This window comes from Caenorhabditis briggsae (genome assembly GCF_000004555.2).
Source record: "Caenorhabditis briggsae complete genome, chrII, whole genome shotgun sequence".
NCBI classification, from domain to species: Eukaryota; Metazoa; Nematoda; class Chromadorea; order Rhabditida; family Rhabditidae; genus Caenorhabditis; species Caenorhabditis briggsae.
The window spans coordinates 11,191,468-11,206,848 of NC_013486.2; the positions used below are offsets into that span (position 1 = coordinate 11,191,468).

The following is a 15,381-nucleotide window of genomic DNA, read 5'->3' on the forward strand; positions in this document are numbered from 1 at the left end:
GCTCAAAATCAGTCTCTGATAAACTTATTCGGAATTTTTGTGAGATATCAGAATATGGAGAAAAAACTCCATATGAAAAGGGTGGGAGTTTTGAGCCGATTTTACTAAAGAAGAAGTAAGACGACACTGATATTTACCTTCTTATTGATTTGCGACGAGTCATTTTCAGATTTCAAGTGACCAGAAAATGAAAACAACGAAGAACAAAAAAGCAGTGAATAATAACACAGGGCGGGAATTTCTAGTTCTCGTTTTTTGGGAGAGCTGAAAAAGAAGAAGAAGAAGAAGAGGTAACCACTAATCTGATATATGCTTCTTCTTCTTTTTCGAACTGATAAGAAGAGATTCAGAGAGAAAGAGAGTGTGGAAAAAATTCTGCTAACGATGATAATGGATTTATGGATGGATAAGTGCAGAAGCACGTGCTGAAAGTAGTGCGTGTGAACATTAGAGAGAAACCTTGTCTTTCAGATGAGTCAAGAGACATAGATTATCTTGTTTTTTTTTTGTTTTTTGGATACATGGATTTTAAAATTTAGGTTAGATTATTTTATCCATATTTCTATCATCCTTTCAAGAAATCCAAGATACTCAGATTTTCGGGACCTTCGAGTTTTCGAAGTTTTGAAGCTTGAGAATTTTGAAGTTTTAGTATTTCAGAATTTCGGAATTTTAGAGTTTTGGAAATTGAGAAATTCAAAAATTCGGAAATTCAGAAATTCAGAAAATCAGATATTTAGAAATTCAGAAATTTAGAAATTCAGAAATTCAGAAATTTAGAAATTCAGAAGTTCAGAAATTCAGAAATTCAGAAATTCAGAACTTTCGAATTTCGAGATATGTTCCAGAATTTCAGAGTTCTTGAGAATTTAACTATTTCAGGATTTTAGAATTCTGGATTTCAGGAATTTTAAATACCAGTCGGTTTACGCCCCTTCGGGGCTGAACCTCCTGGCCTCCGGTCGCCCTCCACCATCACATTTTCTGCAAATCGCCTTTTCTGTCCACCACCATTTAGTGTGGTGAAACCAAGGAACGTCCACAGAAGACTTCAAAATCAAAATTTTGGAAAACCAAAAGTTCGGGCATCAACTAAGACCCATTTCTGATATATCTGTCCAGGTTTCAGCTTGATCGGTTAACTTTGAATGGGTGATAAGGTGCGCTACATACATACGCACATACAGAATCTGGTGAATGTTATTAGTAATGATTTCGATGTTCGGGATCTTGTAGTTTTGGGTTCTAGAAAGATCCTAGAATTTCGTTCTAGAATTTCGATTTTTGAAATTGCGGATTTCGGGATTTCGGAATTTTAAAATTTACGATATTCTGATATTTGAATTCTTTTGGGGTTTAAGAGTTCTGGAGTCTTGGAATTTTCGAATTTCCATGTTTCGAGTTTTTCAAATTTCCAAGTATTCGATTTTTATTATAAAGCCTTAGGCATTATTTTCTTGACTGCAAAATTCTGGTCTTTTGAAAGTATCAGTATTTTGAATTACTGCTTTATTCAAATATAGAATCATTTTCCCACACTAAATTCTACTCATGTTTTCAAAACATATTTTCCGAATCAACATCTTCTCGTTTCTGAAATTCGTCTGAAAATTAGCCCTCATCAATCTTTCTCTCTTGTCAACTTGACGATGTAAATAAAAGACCAAAAAGCAACATCTTTTCAGCTATATGGGATTTAGAATTAATAAAAAGTATTTTTTCTGGATATGGGATTTAAAGAGTCAATCGCGAAAGTCCAATCTTTGTGCCATTCGAGATTTGATATATGCTTTTTTCTCGGCGGGTGGATAATCAGCTTTTGACGTCAATGACTTTTTTCCAAGACCTTTTTTTTCTCATATGATTTTTTGCAGAATTTCTCAACGGAAAGCAATTTTCAAAGATTCTAGCTGTGACGTCAGTTAATTAAACGTTGGGAACCGTTAGGGAATGCAAAACATCCGGACATTCGGAAATTTGAAAAAGCGGAAATGAAGAAATTCGAAAATCCCAAAAATTCAAAATTTGAAAATCTCGAAACTCCGAAATTCTGATATTCAAAAAGTTAAAAAGAAATTCAGAAGTCATAAAACTTGATGATCTCGAGTTTCCAAAATTTCGAAGTTTCGAAAATCCGAAAGTCCTAAATTCCAAAATTCCGAAATTCTAAAAGTCTAAAATTCTAAAACTTGAAAATTCTGAAGGCCCAAAATACGTTGATCTCCAGATTCTGACATTTAGAAAATCCCGAAATACTGAAATCCTAAAACTGCGAAAATAAAAAATTGAAAAATTCTGAAATTAAAAAAGCTTGAAAAACCAAAACTTTGGAATTCTGGAATCCCAAAGATTCCGAAATTCTAAAATTCTAAAATTTTTAAACTCTGAAATTTTTAAATCCCTAAATGATAAATTCAAGAATATAAATAATCTAAACTTCAAAAATTCAGAAGTTTTAAAATTCGAGAATTATGGATTCCGAGATTCTGGAATTCTAACATTTTCAAATTCTCGAATCCTAGAATCTAAAACTCCTAATTTCTGAAACCCCAAAACTCGATGATCTCGGAATTCTTAATATTTAAAATCAAAAATTCCGAAATTTCAAAGCTCGCTGCCGTCAAAATTCCGAAATTCTAAAATTCTAAAACCTTGAAATCCCATAATTCAAGAACCCGAAATCCAAACTCTCGAATGCTAAAGTTCCTAAATTTTAAAATCCTGAAATTCTAAAACTCTGCGATTCTGGAACTCCGAAAATTCCGAAGTTCTTGAATTCTGAAGATCTGAAATTCTAGTTTACAAATTCTAAAATTCCAAAAATCTGAAGTTCTGAAACCCCGAAATTCGAAGATTCCTGAATTCTGTAAATCTAAAATTTCATAATCTAATTTCCCGAAAGTTGAAAACCTCCGAAAATACTAAAGTTAAAAATTTTTAAATTCCAAAATTCAAAAAAATTGAAATTCGGAATATCTAGAATTCAGAGATTCTGAAATTCTGAATTGTTCTAAAAACCCCAAACTCGAAATTTTAAAATTCTAAAATTCTGAAATTCTGGAAAGAAACAAGTATCCAAAGATTATTGCGTAGCTGCTGTTATAAATTTTTTTAAAATTAGATTTTTCAAAAACAGTAGAATTCAAAAAATATTATCACACTATCCAAAAGTAAATTTTGTTATTTATACCCTTCTGAATTTAAAAAGCTAGACTATGGGAAAAGAAATTTCTTCGAATTCTCACGATTTTTGAAGAAAATTGAAAACAAAAAACTTACTTTCTAAAAGGCCTTGCTCCAAAATGTGCCATTTCGGTTATATTAAAGAATAAAATGACCTAATTCAAAAAAAGAGTGTATAATATAAAATAAATTTTGGAGTATTTTATGATAATCTTATTAAAGACACTCATCGTCATCATTTGTCCGGTTTTTTATCGATTTTTCTTCCAACAACGGGTGTCTGTCAACTGATAATTTGATAAATAGAAACTTATTTTTCCGGGCCTGATAAGTGAGGAAATTTTGTTTTTTAGTTTACGTTCTGGTTCACCGTTCGGTTTTGATTAATGGGTAGATCTATAGAAAATTAGAAGGAAGCTATTTAAAAACGGATTTTGAATCTAAAGCGATTGAAAAAAACAGAAGTAATTGTTTTTGAGCAGAATTATTCTTGTCTTCTTCTCCAGAATCATAAGTCTCTCTTCTATTTCCGAATTCACAGAATCCGTTTTGTACTCATTGGTTACGTGACAACGGATGCATATGAGAGAATAGAAGGGGTACGAAATCTATCGAAAAGACATGTGAGGGAAATTAGAAAAAGGTGTGAAATATTTATCACCTGAAAAAATTAAAGGTGTGTGCATTTACGCACTGCATCGGGGTCGTAAAATTGCAGTTGTATTACACAGATAAAACAATTAAAGTTTTGGCTATAAAAAAGTTTTACAAACTTTCTTTTTTTTCAGACAGAATCCAACGATTTCTAATTTTATTTATTTCATCAAAGTACAGTATCCCTTCCCCTGAAAATTCAGACATTCTCTTCAAGTTTTTGATCTCGATCGGTAACACAACTTTAAAAAAACAGCTTCTTTATTTTATTTTTTTTTTGATTGTTGGTTAATAAGTAAATGACATCATTTTCCAGTTTTTCTTCCTCACCTTCTCTTTTTTCTCACCCCCAAAATACACTTTGCGCGTAAAGTGATGCGCACTTGGTTCCCTTTTCAACCCTACAGTGTTTGCGGAGTTGTTCGACGAAAATTTTTTTTCCTATTTTTCACCGAATAAAATCTTTGATATTTACTTATAATTCACCGAAATTTTCGATTAAAACGTTCTATTCACATAATATCAAATTTTTTAATAACTAATATCTTACTCCTTCCTCCCATAGGTTGCATAGCCCGTTCCGATAACAATATATATGTTTTCAAGGTAACATGGACTTCTTCGTCAAAAATGGCGAGGAGCCATATATGCAGTTTTCGAACTTCAAACTTCGGAACTATTTTCCTCATGAAATCGACAAGCTGAGTGTTCTGAAAGTCATACAAACTAAGACTTTCGACGAGGTATGTGGCTCACTTACACTTTCAAAAAATTTCCGTGCTTTTAGGTTGGCCATCCGATTGAAGGAGGTTTGTATGATCCTGTTCTTGGTCCTGATAACATCCGCGACAACTGCAGGACATGCAACCAATATGAAAGACATTGTCCAGGACATATGGGACATATTCAACTTGCTGTACCGGTTTTTAATCCACTTCTTTTTCAATTCACATACAATGTGAGTTTTATGAAAGTAATTTCTAAAAGCTATATTTCTATTTTACAGCTCCTGAAAGGTTCTTGTGTCCACTGCCATCGTTTGACATGTAAAGGAGATGGAGTCAACGCTCGCATGCTTCTCGCTCAGCTGCGATGCTTCGAACTTGGTGTCGAGCATGTTGCTTTCGATCTCGAAGCTATTCTCCGTGACAAAATCACTAATGCTGACTTGCTCGATGATGATGATTCAAAAGCATTCAATGATGTAGACACTTGCATTGTTCAGTTGGCCAATAAACCACTATCCGAACTTACCCAGTTCAAGGCAATGCCAACGAAAAATAGTGTGCAATTGAAGAAAGACCTTATCACCGATTTCCTTAGAGGACACTTGTTCAAACGACTTCAAAAATGTCCTCTTTGTAAAAATCGCAACGGAATCCTGAGAAACGATGGAGCTCGATCGATTCTCATTGACTTCACTGGTTCTCGCGGAAAATCGAAGAAGGCTCTTATCATCGGAGACGATGGATATAATGAGGAATCATCCACAGACGAGGACGAGAAGAAGGATGACAAGAAAGGAGTTGAAGCCAATGTGAATGTTGTTGACATGACAGAGAACAGTCTGGATATTCAGATGAAAAGTGTGAAAAATGGAGAATGCGACAAACTGGCATGGAGAGGAGCAGAAGTTCGTGAGCACTTCCGAGCCTTATTCAAAAATGATGGAAAACTTCTTCTGAAACTATTCCCAATGTTGGTTGATGAACTGAATGGAGAAGATATGATCTGCCCGTTAGATGGCTTGTTTCTTGAGAGAATTTTGGTGCCACCGAAGAAGTTCCGCCCTATTCGAATGTTCAAAGGAGCACAATATGAAGATCCACAAACGATGAATCTCCGTAAAGTTCTCGAAGCCACTGAAACGATCTCAGCCATTTCATTGATCATGAAAGGTGACAATAGTTCTGAACTCATCCAACTGGTAAAAGATAGAGTTCGTGGAAAGACAATCAACGCCCAAATGCACGATGCTTACCTCCAATTGCAACTCCGTGCCAACGCAATTTTCGATCAAGATCTCAACAAAGGAGATCGTGACAGCATTGCTGGAATCAAGCAAATTCTTGAGAAGAAACAAGGATTGTTCAGAATGCACATGATGGGAAAGCGTGTCAACTTCGCTTGTCGTTCAGTCATCACTCCAGATCCATACCTTGATATTGATGAAATCGGAATTCCGGATATTTTCGCAAAGAAACTGACATTTACGGAGCCAGTGAATGCTTTCAATATTAAGGAAATGAAAGAATTGCTTCACAGAGGACCTCACCAGCATCCAGGAGCCAATTTCTTTGTCGAACCATCTGGAAAGAAAACGATGCTTGGAGATAAACCCGATGAGGTGAAACGTAGAAAACTAATGGCAAAAACCTTGAATGCTGCTACAACTACAAGTCTTCGTCAGACTCCGAAAGTACTGAGACATATGAGAAATGGAGATATGATCATGATGAACCGTCAACCATCCCTTCACAAGCCTTCAATCATGGGCCATCGAGCAAGAGTGCTCACCGGTCAACGTGCTCTTCGGATGAACTACGCTCCTTGCAAAGCCTACAATGCCGATTTCGACGGAGATGAAATGAACGGACATTTGGTACAATCACACATTGCTCAAACAGAAGTTCGCGAAATTGCCAATGTTGGAAGCAACTTCTTGGTTCCAAAAGATGCTACACCACTCCTTGGATTGATTCAGGATCATGTCGTTTCCGGTGTTCTTCTCACTCTTCGTGATCGATTCCTGAACAAAGAAGACTTCATGCACCTGGTTCTCGCTTCTTTCGCTCAATATTCAAAGCGAATTGAAATTCCGCCACCAACGATTCTCTACCCAAAGCGGCTCTGGACTGGAAAACAAGTTGTCAGCACTATTGTTAAAAATTGTATTCCAGAAGGAAAACCACTCATCAATCTGGACGGAAAAGCAAAAACACCACTCAGCTGTTGGATTGTTCCTGGATTCAAGCAGCCAGATTTCGACATGAGCGAATCGCATGTGGTGTTCAGAAAAGGAGAACTGCTTGTTGGAGTTCTCGATAAGGCTCACTTCGGAGCAACACAATTCGGATTGGCTCATTGTGCCTTCGAGCTATACGGACATCGTTGTGGAGTTCAACTGCTTTCGTGCTTTTCTCGTTTGTTCACAACATATCTGCAGGTATGTTTTAAAAATAATAATCAAAGGCTACATATTTATTTTCAGTTCCATGGATTCACTCTCGGTGTTGCTGATATTTTGGTGGTGAAGGAAGCCGATGGAAAGCGTAAAGATGCAGTCATGGAATCACGAACAATTGGAAATCAAGTTGTCAAAACGGCTTTCGGTCTCCCAGACTCTGCTACTCCGGCTGAAATCAAGCGAACTCTCGCTGCAACATATTGCAATCCACGTGGGCAAGGAACTGATGTGAAGATGTTGGACTTTGGAATGAAGCAAGGAATCGCTAAATACAACGACGCTATCACTAAGGCCTGTGTTCCTACTGGTCTTCTCCGTCTCTTCCCGCAAAATGCACTTCAGTTGATGATTCAATCCGGAGCCAAGGGATCTGCTGTCAATGCTATTCAGATTTCCGGATGTCTTGGTCAGATTGAATTGGAAGGTAAACGTATGGCTGTCACTGTTGCGGGAAGAACTCTCCCATCTTTCCGATGCTTTGATCCATCTCCAAGAGCTGGTGGATATATCGATCAGCGTTTCTTGACTGGAATGAACCCACAAGAACTCTTCTTCCACACAATGGCCGGACGTGAAGGACTTATTGATACTGCTGTGAAAACTTCGCGCTCCGGATATCTCCAGCGTTGTATTATCAAACATCTTGAAGGAATCCGAGTTCATTATGACTCCACTGTTAGAGATCACGATGGATCCGTAATTCAATTCAGATATGGAGAAGATGGAATGGACACTACCAAAGTTACTTTCCTGAACAAGAAGACTATGCCGTTCCTTGAAGACAATTTGGAAGCTGTCACTCTTGCTTCAAAACCAGAAGGTGTCAATGATAACGAGTTTGGAATCAACGACACTGAAAAACGGTACAGAAAGATCATGAAGTGGAAGAAGAAGGCACCAAAAACTGGAAAGAAGTCATATTTCTCTGCATTCACGAACTTTTCGGCTGAACACGCAGGACTCGACAAGAAACGAATTTTGGCGATGTGGTTCGAGCTTTCGCTGGAAGAACGAGCTGCATACGAGAAGGGAATTCCGAAGAAGTGTCCAGAAGCCGTCGATGAACGTTATAATCCTTCATGCAAACTTGGAGCGCTTCCCGAAAAGATGTTGGATGAAATCGAAGGATTCTGTACGAAATCTAAAGAAGAACCTAATGATATTCTGAAAAGAACATTGTTCTGGAAAGGTAATTTTTATTTATTTTCAAAATGTTAAGCACATTTATCAAAATGTTCAATTGATGATTCAAAATTTTTTTTATTCAGGAATGCGATCACTTGCTGATCCTGGAGAAAATGTTGGTCTCCTCGCTGCTCAATCCATTGGAGAACCGTCAACTCAGATGACATTGAACACTTTCCATTTCGCCGGTAGAGGAGAAATGAACGTCACTCTTGGAATCCCACGTCTTCGAGAAATTCTAATGACAGCTTCGAAGAGCATTGCAACTCCAAGTGCTTCAATTGCTGTCATCGCTGGAACTCCTCGGGAAAGAATCGATACAATCAAACGAGAGTTAGATCGTGTTTATTTGAAGCAGTTACTTAAGAATTTTTCAATGGAAGAGAAAATCACACTTACTCAAAAGTGAGTCAAACATATTCGATATTCTAAAATATAATTATGAAATTTCAGTCAATCTACGCGTCGTTATCATCTTCGAATTGAAATTCTTGCTGCTGAGAAGCGCGAGCAAGGCGCACGGCATCTGAAGCGTTCCAAAATTATGGACGAAATCGAGAAAAGATTCATCCTTCGTGTTTCTCATGCAATCAAGAAGAAGTATCTGGATATCACCGATTATCAACAAATGTCCCATCGTACAATGCGCCAAGGAAACATTGCCGCTGGAATTGATACTCAACGAGGAAAATCCAGAGGATTACAAGGACCAGACAACGGAGACTCGTCGGACGAAGAAGCTGAAGGAGGTAGAGAAGCTGACGCTGCTGAGGCACGTCTTCATCAAAGACATCGTGACGAGGCAGCAGATTATGAAGGAGAAGATGAGGAACGTGTAGAAGTTCGTGAGCGTGATGATGAGCCAATGGATTCGGATACAGAAGATGTGAAGAATGAAGAAGACGATGAGAACAAGAATGATAAAAAAGATCCTATGGTCAACTCATCAAGAATTCAAGCCGTTCAGAGACTATCTGATAATATCTCTAGCTACACGTACGATGTAAAATCTAACAAGTGGTGTGAAGTTGTCTTCGAGCTCCCATTGAGGAACAAGACCAAGATGGATGTATCTTCCATTGTGGAAAGGTTTGTTTCCGCATGCTTTTCATTAAAGATGTTTCGAAAATTTTCAGAGAAGTTGATCAGTTCATTGTTCATCAAACGCCTGGAATTGAGCGATGCGTTGAGACCACAGAACAGAAGAATGGAAAAGAGACGATCATTCTTCAAACTCAAGGAGTCAACCTTGCTGCTTTCTTTAAACATGCAGATGTCCTTGATGTCAATTCAGTGTACTCTAACGATCTGAACCTGATTCTCGAGAACTACGGAGTCGAGGCTTGCGCCAAGGCCATTACTACTGTAGGTTTTTTTTTGGGTACTGTATGTCGACACTATTCGTGGGATGTATATATCAAGAACACACCGCGCCGCGTAGGTACATTTATCACAAAAAGTGTGTCTTCTTCGAAGTGAACAAAACCAATCACTTGTCACTCGTTAACACAATTAACACACTATCCCACGGCATGTCACATGGCGGTCCGAGAACAGAGGGAGAAGATTTATGGTTGCTATCATTTTGATAACAGCCTCTTTTCACTAGGCGCCACCGTAATAGAAAGATAGACCGTTTTGTTCGCGACTCGTGTGTCGTGTGTGATATATCTTCTATTAATAGGGTGAAGCGAAAGAAGATAGAGACGGAGAAGACGCGAACTACATTCACACTCCCATGTGAAAACCATGTGGTTACACGAAAAGACAATGAAGTCTCTGCATGTTTTTTGGGAGAAACTGTAAAATGTACAGAGTGAGTTTCTCTGTGACGTAGTTGATCTTCTAAAGATTTTTGCGATGAAGGAGAAGACGTCGGATTTGTATCTCTGCTGCAGGAAATGAGAATTCCTCATTGTAATTAGGAGAAGACGGAAGCTTTTTGCGAAGAAATTGGAGCGGCAATAAACTTTGAACTATTCTCGTAAGCAAATTAGGAATGATTGGGCATCATGACACACAAAGAAGTTGTTTCTAGTCCAAGTTTTGAGAAACAAGGGCTGCAAATAGAGGTCAAAAGACCGAAAGCGTTTCCTTTTCAACTGTTTTTTCAGAAGCTGTTACAGTACAACAACATGTCTCATGACGAATTAGTGTGATAAGCCGAATGAAACTTGACGAAGTTAAAGATTTACGGTTGGGAAAGGCTGCGCCACGGTCGGCCGTGGCATCTTGAATACGGTACTTCTGGGATATTCCGGCCGTGCCATTATTTACCTACTGGAATTTCCTGAAATAGAAATCTGAAAGAAATGGCACTTCAATCTCTCCATCCCTCAATTCACAGCATCTATTTGGACACTTTGATTTGAATTCAAATTTGGGTATTTCATACTGTAACCTCCGGTTAGGTACCTGGTGGGGAGTACCAAGTACCTACCATCACACATAAACATCAGCACCGCGATCTTCAATGTCCTTCCTCGACAGGCGGACTTCCTCAAGAAGAGAGAGTTCCGAAATTGCATTCCATTCTCTCATACCCTGCCTGGTACCTCTTCTCTTAGATTCGAAGAAAAGTGATTAGTGATAATGAGACATAGACGAAATGAGAATTCTATTTTCCTCTCTTCAGAAGCCGTCCTATTCTGAAGATACTTTTAGAACTGTATTGGAATGGGAATATCATGCCCCCAGAGGAGACTGATAGAAAAAAAGACTGTTTAGGAATGGGCGGTCCAAAGTGTTTTTCTCTCTCTCTAAATGTCCGTCGCACCGCGCCGCGTCGACTTTGTCGTCTTCTAGTGTCTTGTCGATTATGTGTGTGTTCGCCTCTTTCTGATCTTGCGACGTCACTGCGCCCCGTTCTTCTGATTCCTTCTTCATCGTCGTCGTTGACTATATTCTTAGACGACGTGCTCTTCTCTCCTCCTTCATCGATTATTGACTATTTGCAATGAAGATGATTGAAGATGGAGAATGTGGAAGAAGAAGGTGATTAAAACTTTTCCTCCTTTTACTCCTCCCACAATCTACTATGCCTTCTAACTCTTACTACTATATAAGGATGAGAGAAAACATATTGGACCCTATATTGTTTCAGTAATTACCATTTTTAGACAAGGAAGTAAAGAAACACACTCACATGTTATATTTAGATGAAGATCACACTGAAAAAAACAAGTCCAGTTTTGATTGATCACAGTCGTAATGATGAGAACGACTAGGGGAGACAAAGAACGAGATTCTCTCGAATTCTCAAAACTTTTAATAGTTTGAAGCTGTTTTCTGAAGTATCACACTAAAAATGGTTCGGACAGTATCTGACAACAGCTTGTTAAAGAACACTGTAATAGAAGGCTATACCTGCACGTTGAGCTCAGTTATCTCAATTTCTATAAGAGATTATAAAAATCTGTAAACTGATATTGGTGAGATTATGATGAAACAGGAATCGAGATAATTAAGCTCGAAGTTAGAAAGTTAAGGGTCCTTCTATTACAGGTTTTACGGTATACATTATTGTAAATCATATTGGAAAAAAAAACTGAGAAAAATCAAGCTAGAGCTGGCCGATAATTCAAAAAGCATATATTTCTTTCAGGAAATGAACAATGTGTTCGCAGTATACGGAATCGAGGTCTCCAAGCGACATCTCTCACTGACGGCTGACTACATGACGTTCACCGGACAAATTCAACCATTCAATCGTGGAGCCATGTCGTCCAGCTCCTCGCCGCTTCAGAAGATGACATTCGAAACGACGATGGCCTTCCTTCGTGAAGCACTTCTACAAGGTTTGTTTTCGATGTTTGACTCGCTAAATACTTGGAATGTTAGTAACGTTTCTCTCTTCGCGCACTTAGGGAGTGGTGGTGCAAGCAGTCGAGCGGAATAGATTTGGAAGTCGCCGCGAGAATTCGGTTCCTCCTGCAAACTGTAGATTTGTGTCTTTTGAAGATCATTACCATTCTTCAAAGTGGACAGTGATCTTTTGGTAAAAAATTGCGTAGACAGGATTATCAGAAAGATGTGTCCTATCTTCTCCCTGATTGTGAGATTGAGTACACAAAGTTTGTCCTTTCTTCTATGATAGTGTGATAAGAAGATGTTCATTGATACCAAAAAGTGTTCTCACTTCTATAATAGAAGTTCTATTGTTCTCAAAAAGAGAGAAAAGGAAAGAAGCAAATTTTTGTTGATAGAGTCAAATTATTTATCTATTTAGATCTACACCAACAATCAGTATTAGAAATTTTTTAGGTGATCGGTTAGATTAGATCATGAGGTGGCAAATTGAGTAACAAAGTAAACTATTATGTTTTTTTTTCTATTTCGCGTCACGGGAAGAAAATTCTACGCGATTTCTAATTTATTGGGTTGTTTTGAGGAGAGCATAGTTCTTTTTCTTCTTGATGTGCCTCCAAAGTACACATCCTATAGTATAGATATGCACTTTCTTATTCCAAGAATGGCAACTGATATCTTAAAATTTCGAACTTGTTTCTCGTTTGTTCAATTCAATCTCCCAGTTTTTCTCTCTTCGATGCTTCTCAGAGAAGTCTTCTCCTCCGTCGTCCCAGACCGTTAGGCCCTCCAAAAGCAAGAAGATTCGCAGCAAAGAAAATAATGGTCTGCGCGCATGTGTATGACGCGTGAAGATCATTGAAGAACGCCATCGTACCCGTCTACGATTGCAAGGCAGCAAATACAGCAACGACTGCTTCCTGCAGAAAAAAAGAAGTCACAGTAGCAGCAGGCTTGAAAGTTTCTGTGTTCCCAACTTCTCTTCAACTGAATAAGCGGAAGTTACAACAATGGATCATGGTTCATGGAGAACATGAAAGAAGGGAGCACAGATCATGCTCTTTGCGAGGCGCCTGCTGCAGAGTCCCAGCTGTTTTCTGTTTACACTGGCTCTCGGTGCTCCGTCCACGTGGAATGACGTGGCGAGACCATAAGTGAGTCATTTAGATATAACTGGACTACGTACTCTCGTCGGTCCGAGGTCGAAGCACAGTGTCGTCTTGGTTTATCAAACTATGTTTCCTCAGGAGGCAATGAGAATTTCACACGACTCGAGTACTGTGATTGTGATTTATTGGATGTTTCGATCAGATATTTTTGATAGTAGACTTATTATTAGTTTGTTTGTCAAATGAGGAAGGTATTTTTCTAGTTGCCATCTTCTTCTTTTCTATTTCTACGATTTTGACCAGTCAGATAGAGATAGGCTTGTGAGAAAGTGACGAGCACTTCTTTACCACGTGGGGTCCGAATTGATACTGAAGTTGTTTTCACGTGAAGAAGCCGAGGCGACAACCCTTCTCTCGAATAGTATTAGTATACGGCCTGAAATTGACAGCACGTAAATTTTTGGAAGCAAAGCAACCCGGAAAAACATAATTTCCTTGTTTTCCATATTGAGCAAGACTAGGATTATGTCTGCATGTTATCAGCTAACTCCCGTTAGCCGTCAAAACAGACGACGTCGGAGAGACCAGGCAGTCTTATCTTTTCATGAGCAGTTCCACTGAATTGGGCACTGTTTCAATGCACTCCATCTTGTATACGAAAATGAGAAGAAGAGAAATAGAAGAGGAAATACTTGTTCATTATTTTTGTTTTGTTGATGATTATGATGTGGTTGGCAGTGGCAGCGGCAAGCAGTGATAGTGTTAGTTGGCCTGCTTAGCGCCTTTTCAATCTCCATCTATCACTGAGGTGGTTGACGATGATGATCGGTGACAGTAATGGGAAGAAAAAGCTACGCGTTGTGGTAGTAACCACTCCAGAAGAGTCTTGTTGTTCGTTGTCGTTTGGATAGTGTAACCCCGGTCCTGTCACCCGGTGACAGTCCGTTTGTAGTCCTACGTACTTTAAAAGATTGTGGGACTTGTCCCGGATACCTGTTTGAGTATCGAGGAACTAAGACGGACTCGAAAAGGCCATCAGATTGATGGGAAGTGTGAGAAGTGGTCTCATCGAATCCGCACTCTGCACTTCACGTGGAATCCCCACTCTGAAATTGAACCGAAAATATACCCCCGAGTGCCTACTCCGAGTCATAAGATCAGTGATGTGTGTTCCCACACAGAATGATAGAAACTTTGTGATTTGATAAGGTCGCCCCAATGGGTTAGTTGGAAGAAAAAGGTGGAAAAGTTTTCAGTTTTTTTTATTCTGAAAGTCAATAATGCAACATTTCTATGGGTAATAGTCCCCCGTTCAGTCAATATTGAAAATGTCAGAAAAAAACAATTGTAGTAGGGGGTCTTTTACAGTTTTCTTCCTTCTTCTTGCCCCAAGTGATTCATATCGATGACTAATAGTAATCGGATTTCTTGAGGAATTGAGTACAAAAATTACTGTAATATTTCTCATCCCTCTGAAGGCTTGAGCAATATCTAGGAAAACAAGAGGGAAAACAAGATTTCAAAGGGATTAGGAAGAGGAACTAGGAGTTGCACATGAAGCCTTTGTATTCCTGGAGCCCCCTGATGACGTGAAAGTCCAAAGTAATTGTAGCAAAAGTATTATCAGTGAGCGGAGCACCCACTCTCTTACACCTCGCGTTTTTGTACTCAATTGATAAGATAATGAACTGAAGTTCAGATACACTGACAACAGAAACAACAAGAAACTGCTTTCAGGCGAAGAAGACAACGTCAACTCTCCATCGGCTCGTATCGTGATGGGTGCATTGCCACGTGGAGGAACTGGATCATTCGACCTGATTCTCGACACAAAAATGCAATCGGAACGTGAAGAGGACGAGGCTGCACGAGCTAAAAAGCGTGTGTCTAAGAAATTTTAGAAGACTGTTTTAGAGAGACGATAAGCTATCATTAAGAATTCCATTTTGGCTGGTTGCTTAGCTCTCATTGTTACTCTTTTTTATTCGATTCCTAGTTAATGTTTTTGCTCTCTTTTTGTTAATCTTTTCATTCTGTTATCCCCTTCTTGTTTTTTTGTTTTCTATTGTTTTCTCTTTTGTTAAGTTTTCTCTCTCCCCCCTGAAATGAAGTTCTTGAAAATGAGCCACAAGTGTTAATTAAATTAAATTAACTTTATCAACTTTTCAACTTCTTCTTCTTCTTCACCCTAATTCAAGACCATCAATTTTTCAGAGAGACCCATTCTCAACGAAATAATACGTTAAATGATTCAAT

The 15,381-nt window shown here is 38.5% G+C and overlaps 1 protein-coding gene across 1 annotated transcript; it reads left to right on the forward strand.

Moving 5' to 3' along the window:
• Positions 1-4,448: 4,448 nt before the first annotated feature.
• CBG20734 lies at positions 4,449-15,026 on the forward strand (the record flags this gene model as incomplete). The annotated part of the gene is given in 7 exon segments (XM_045242692.1): positions 4,449-4,580; positions 4,625-8,213; positions 8,293-8,614; positions 8,663-9,328; positions 9,346-9,574; positions 11,814-12,006; positions 14,863-15,026. 7 exon segments carry the CDS (start codon positions 4,449-4,451, stop codon positions 15,024-15,026), a joined length of 5,295 nt encoding a protein of 1,764 aa, XP_045097122.1.
• Positions 15,027-15,381: the final 355 nt, after the last annotated feature.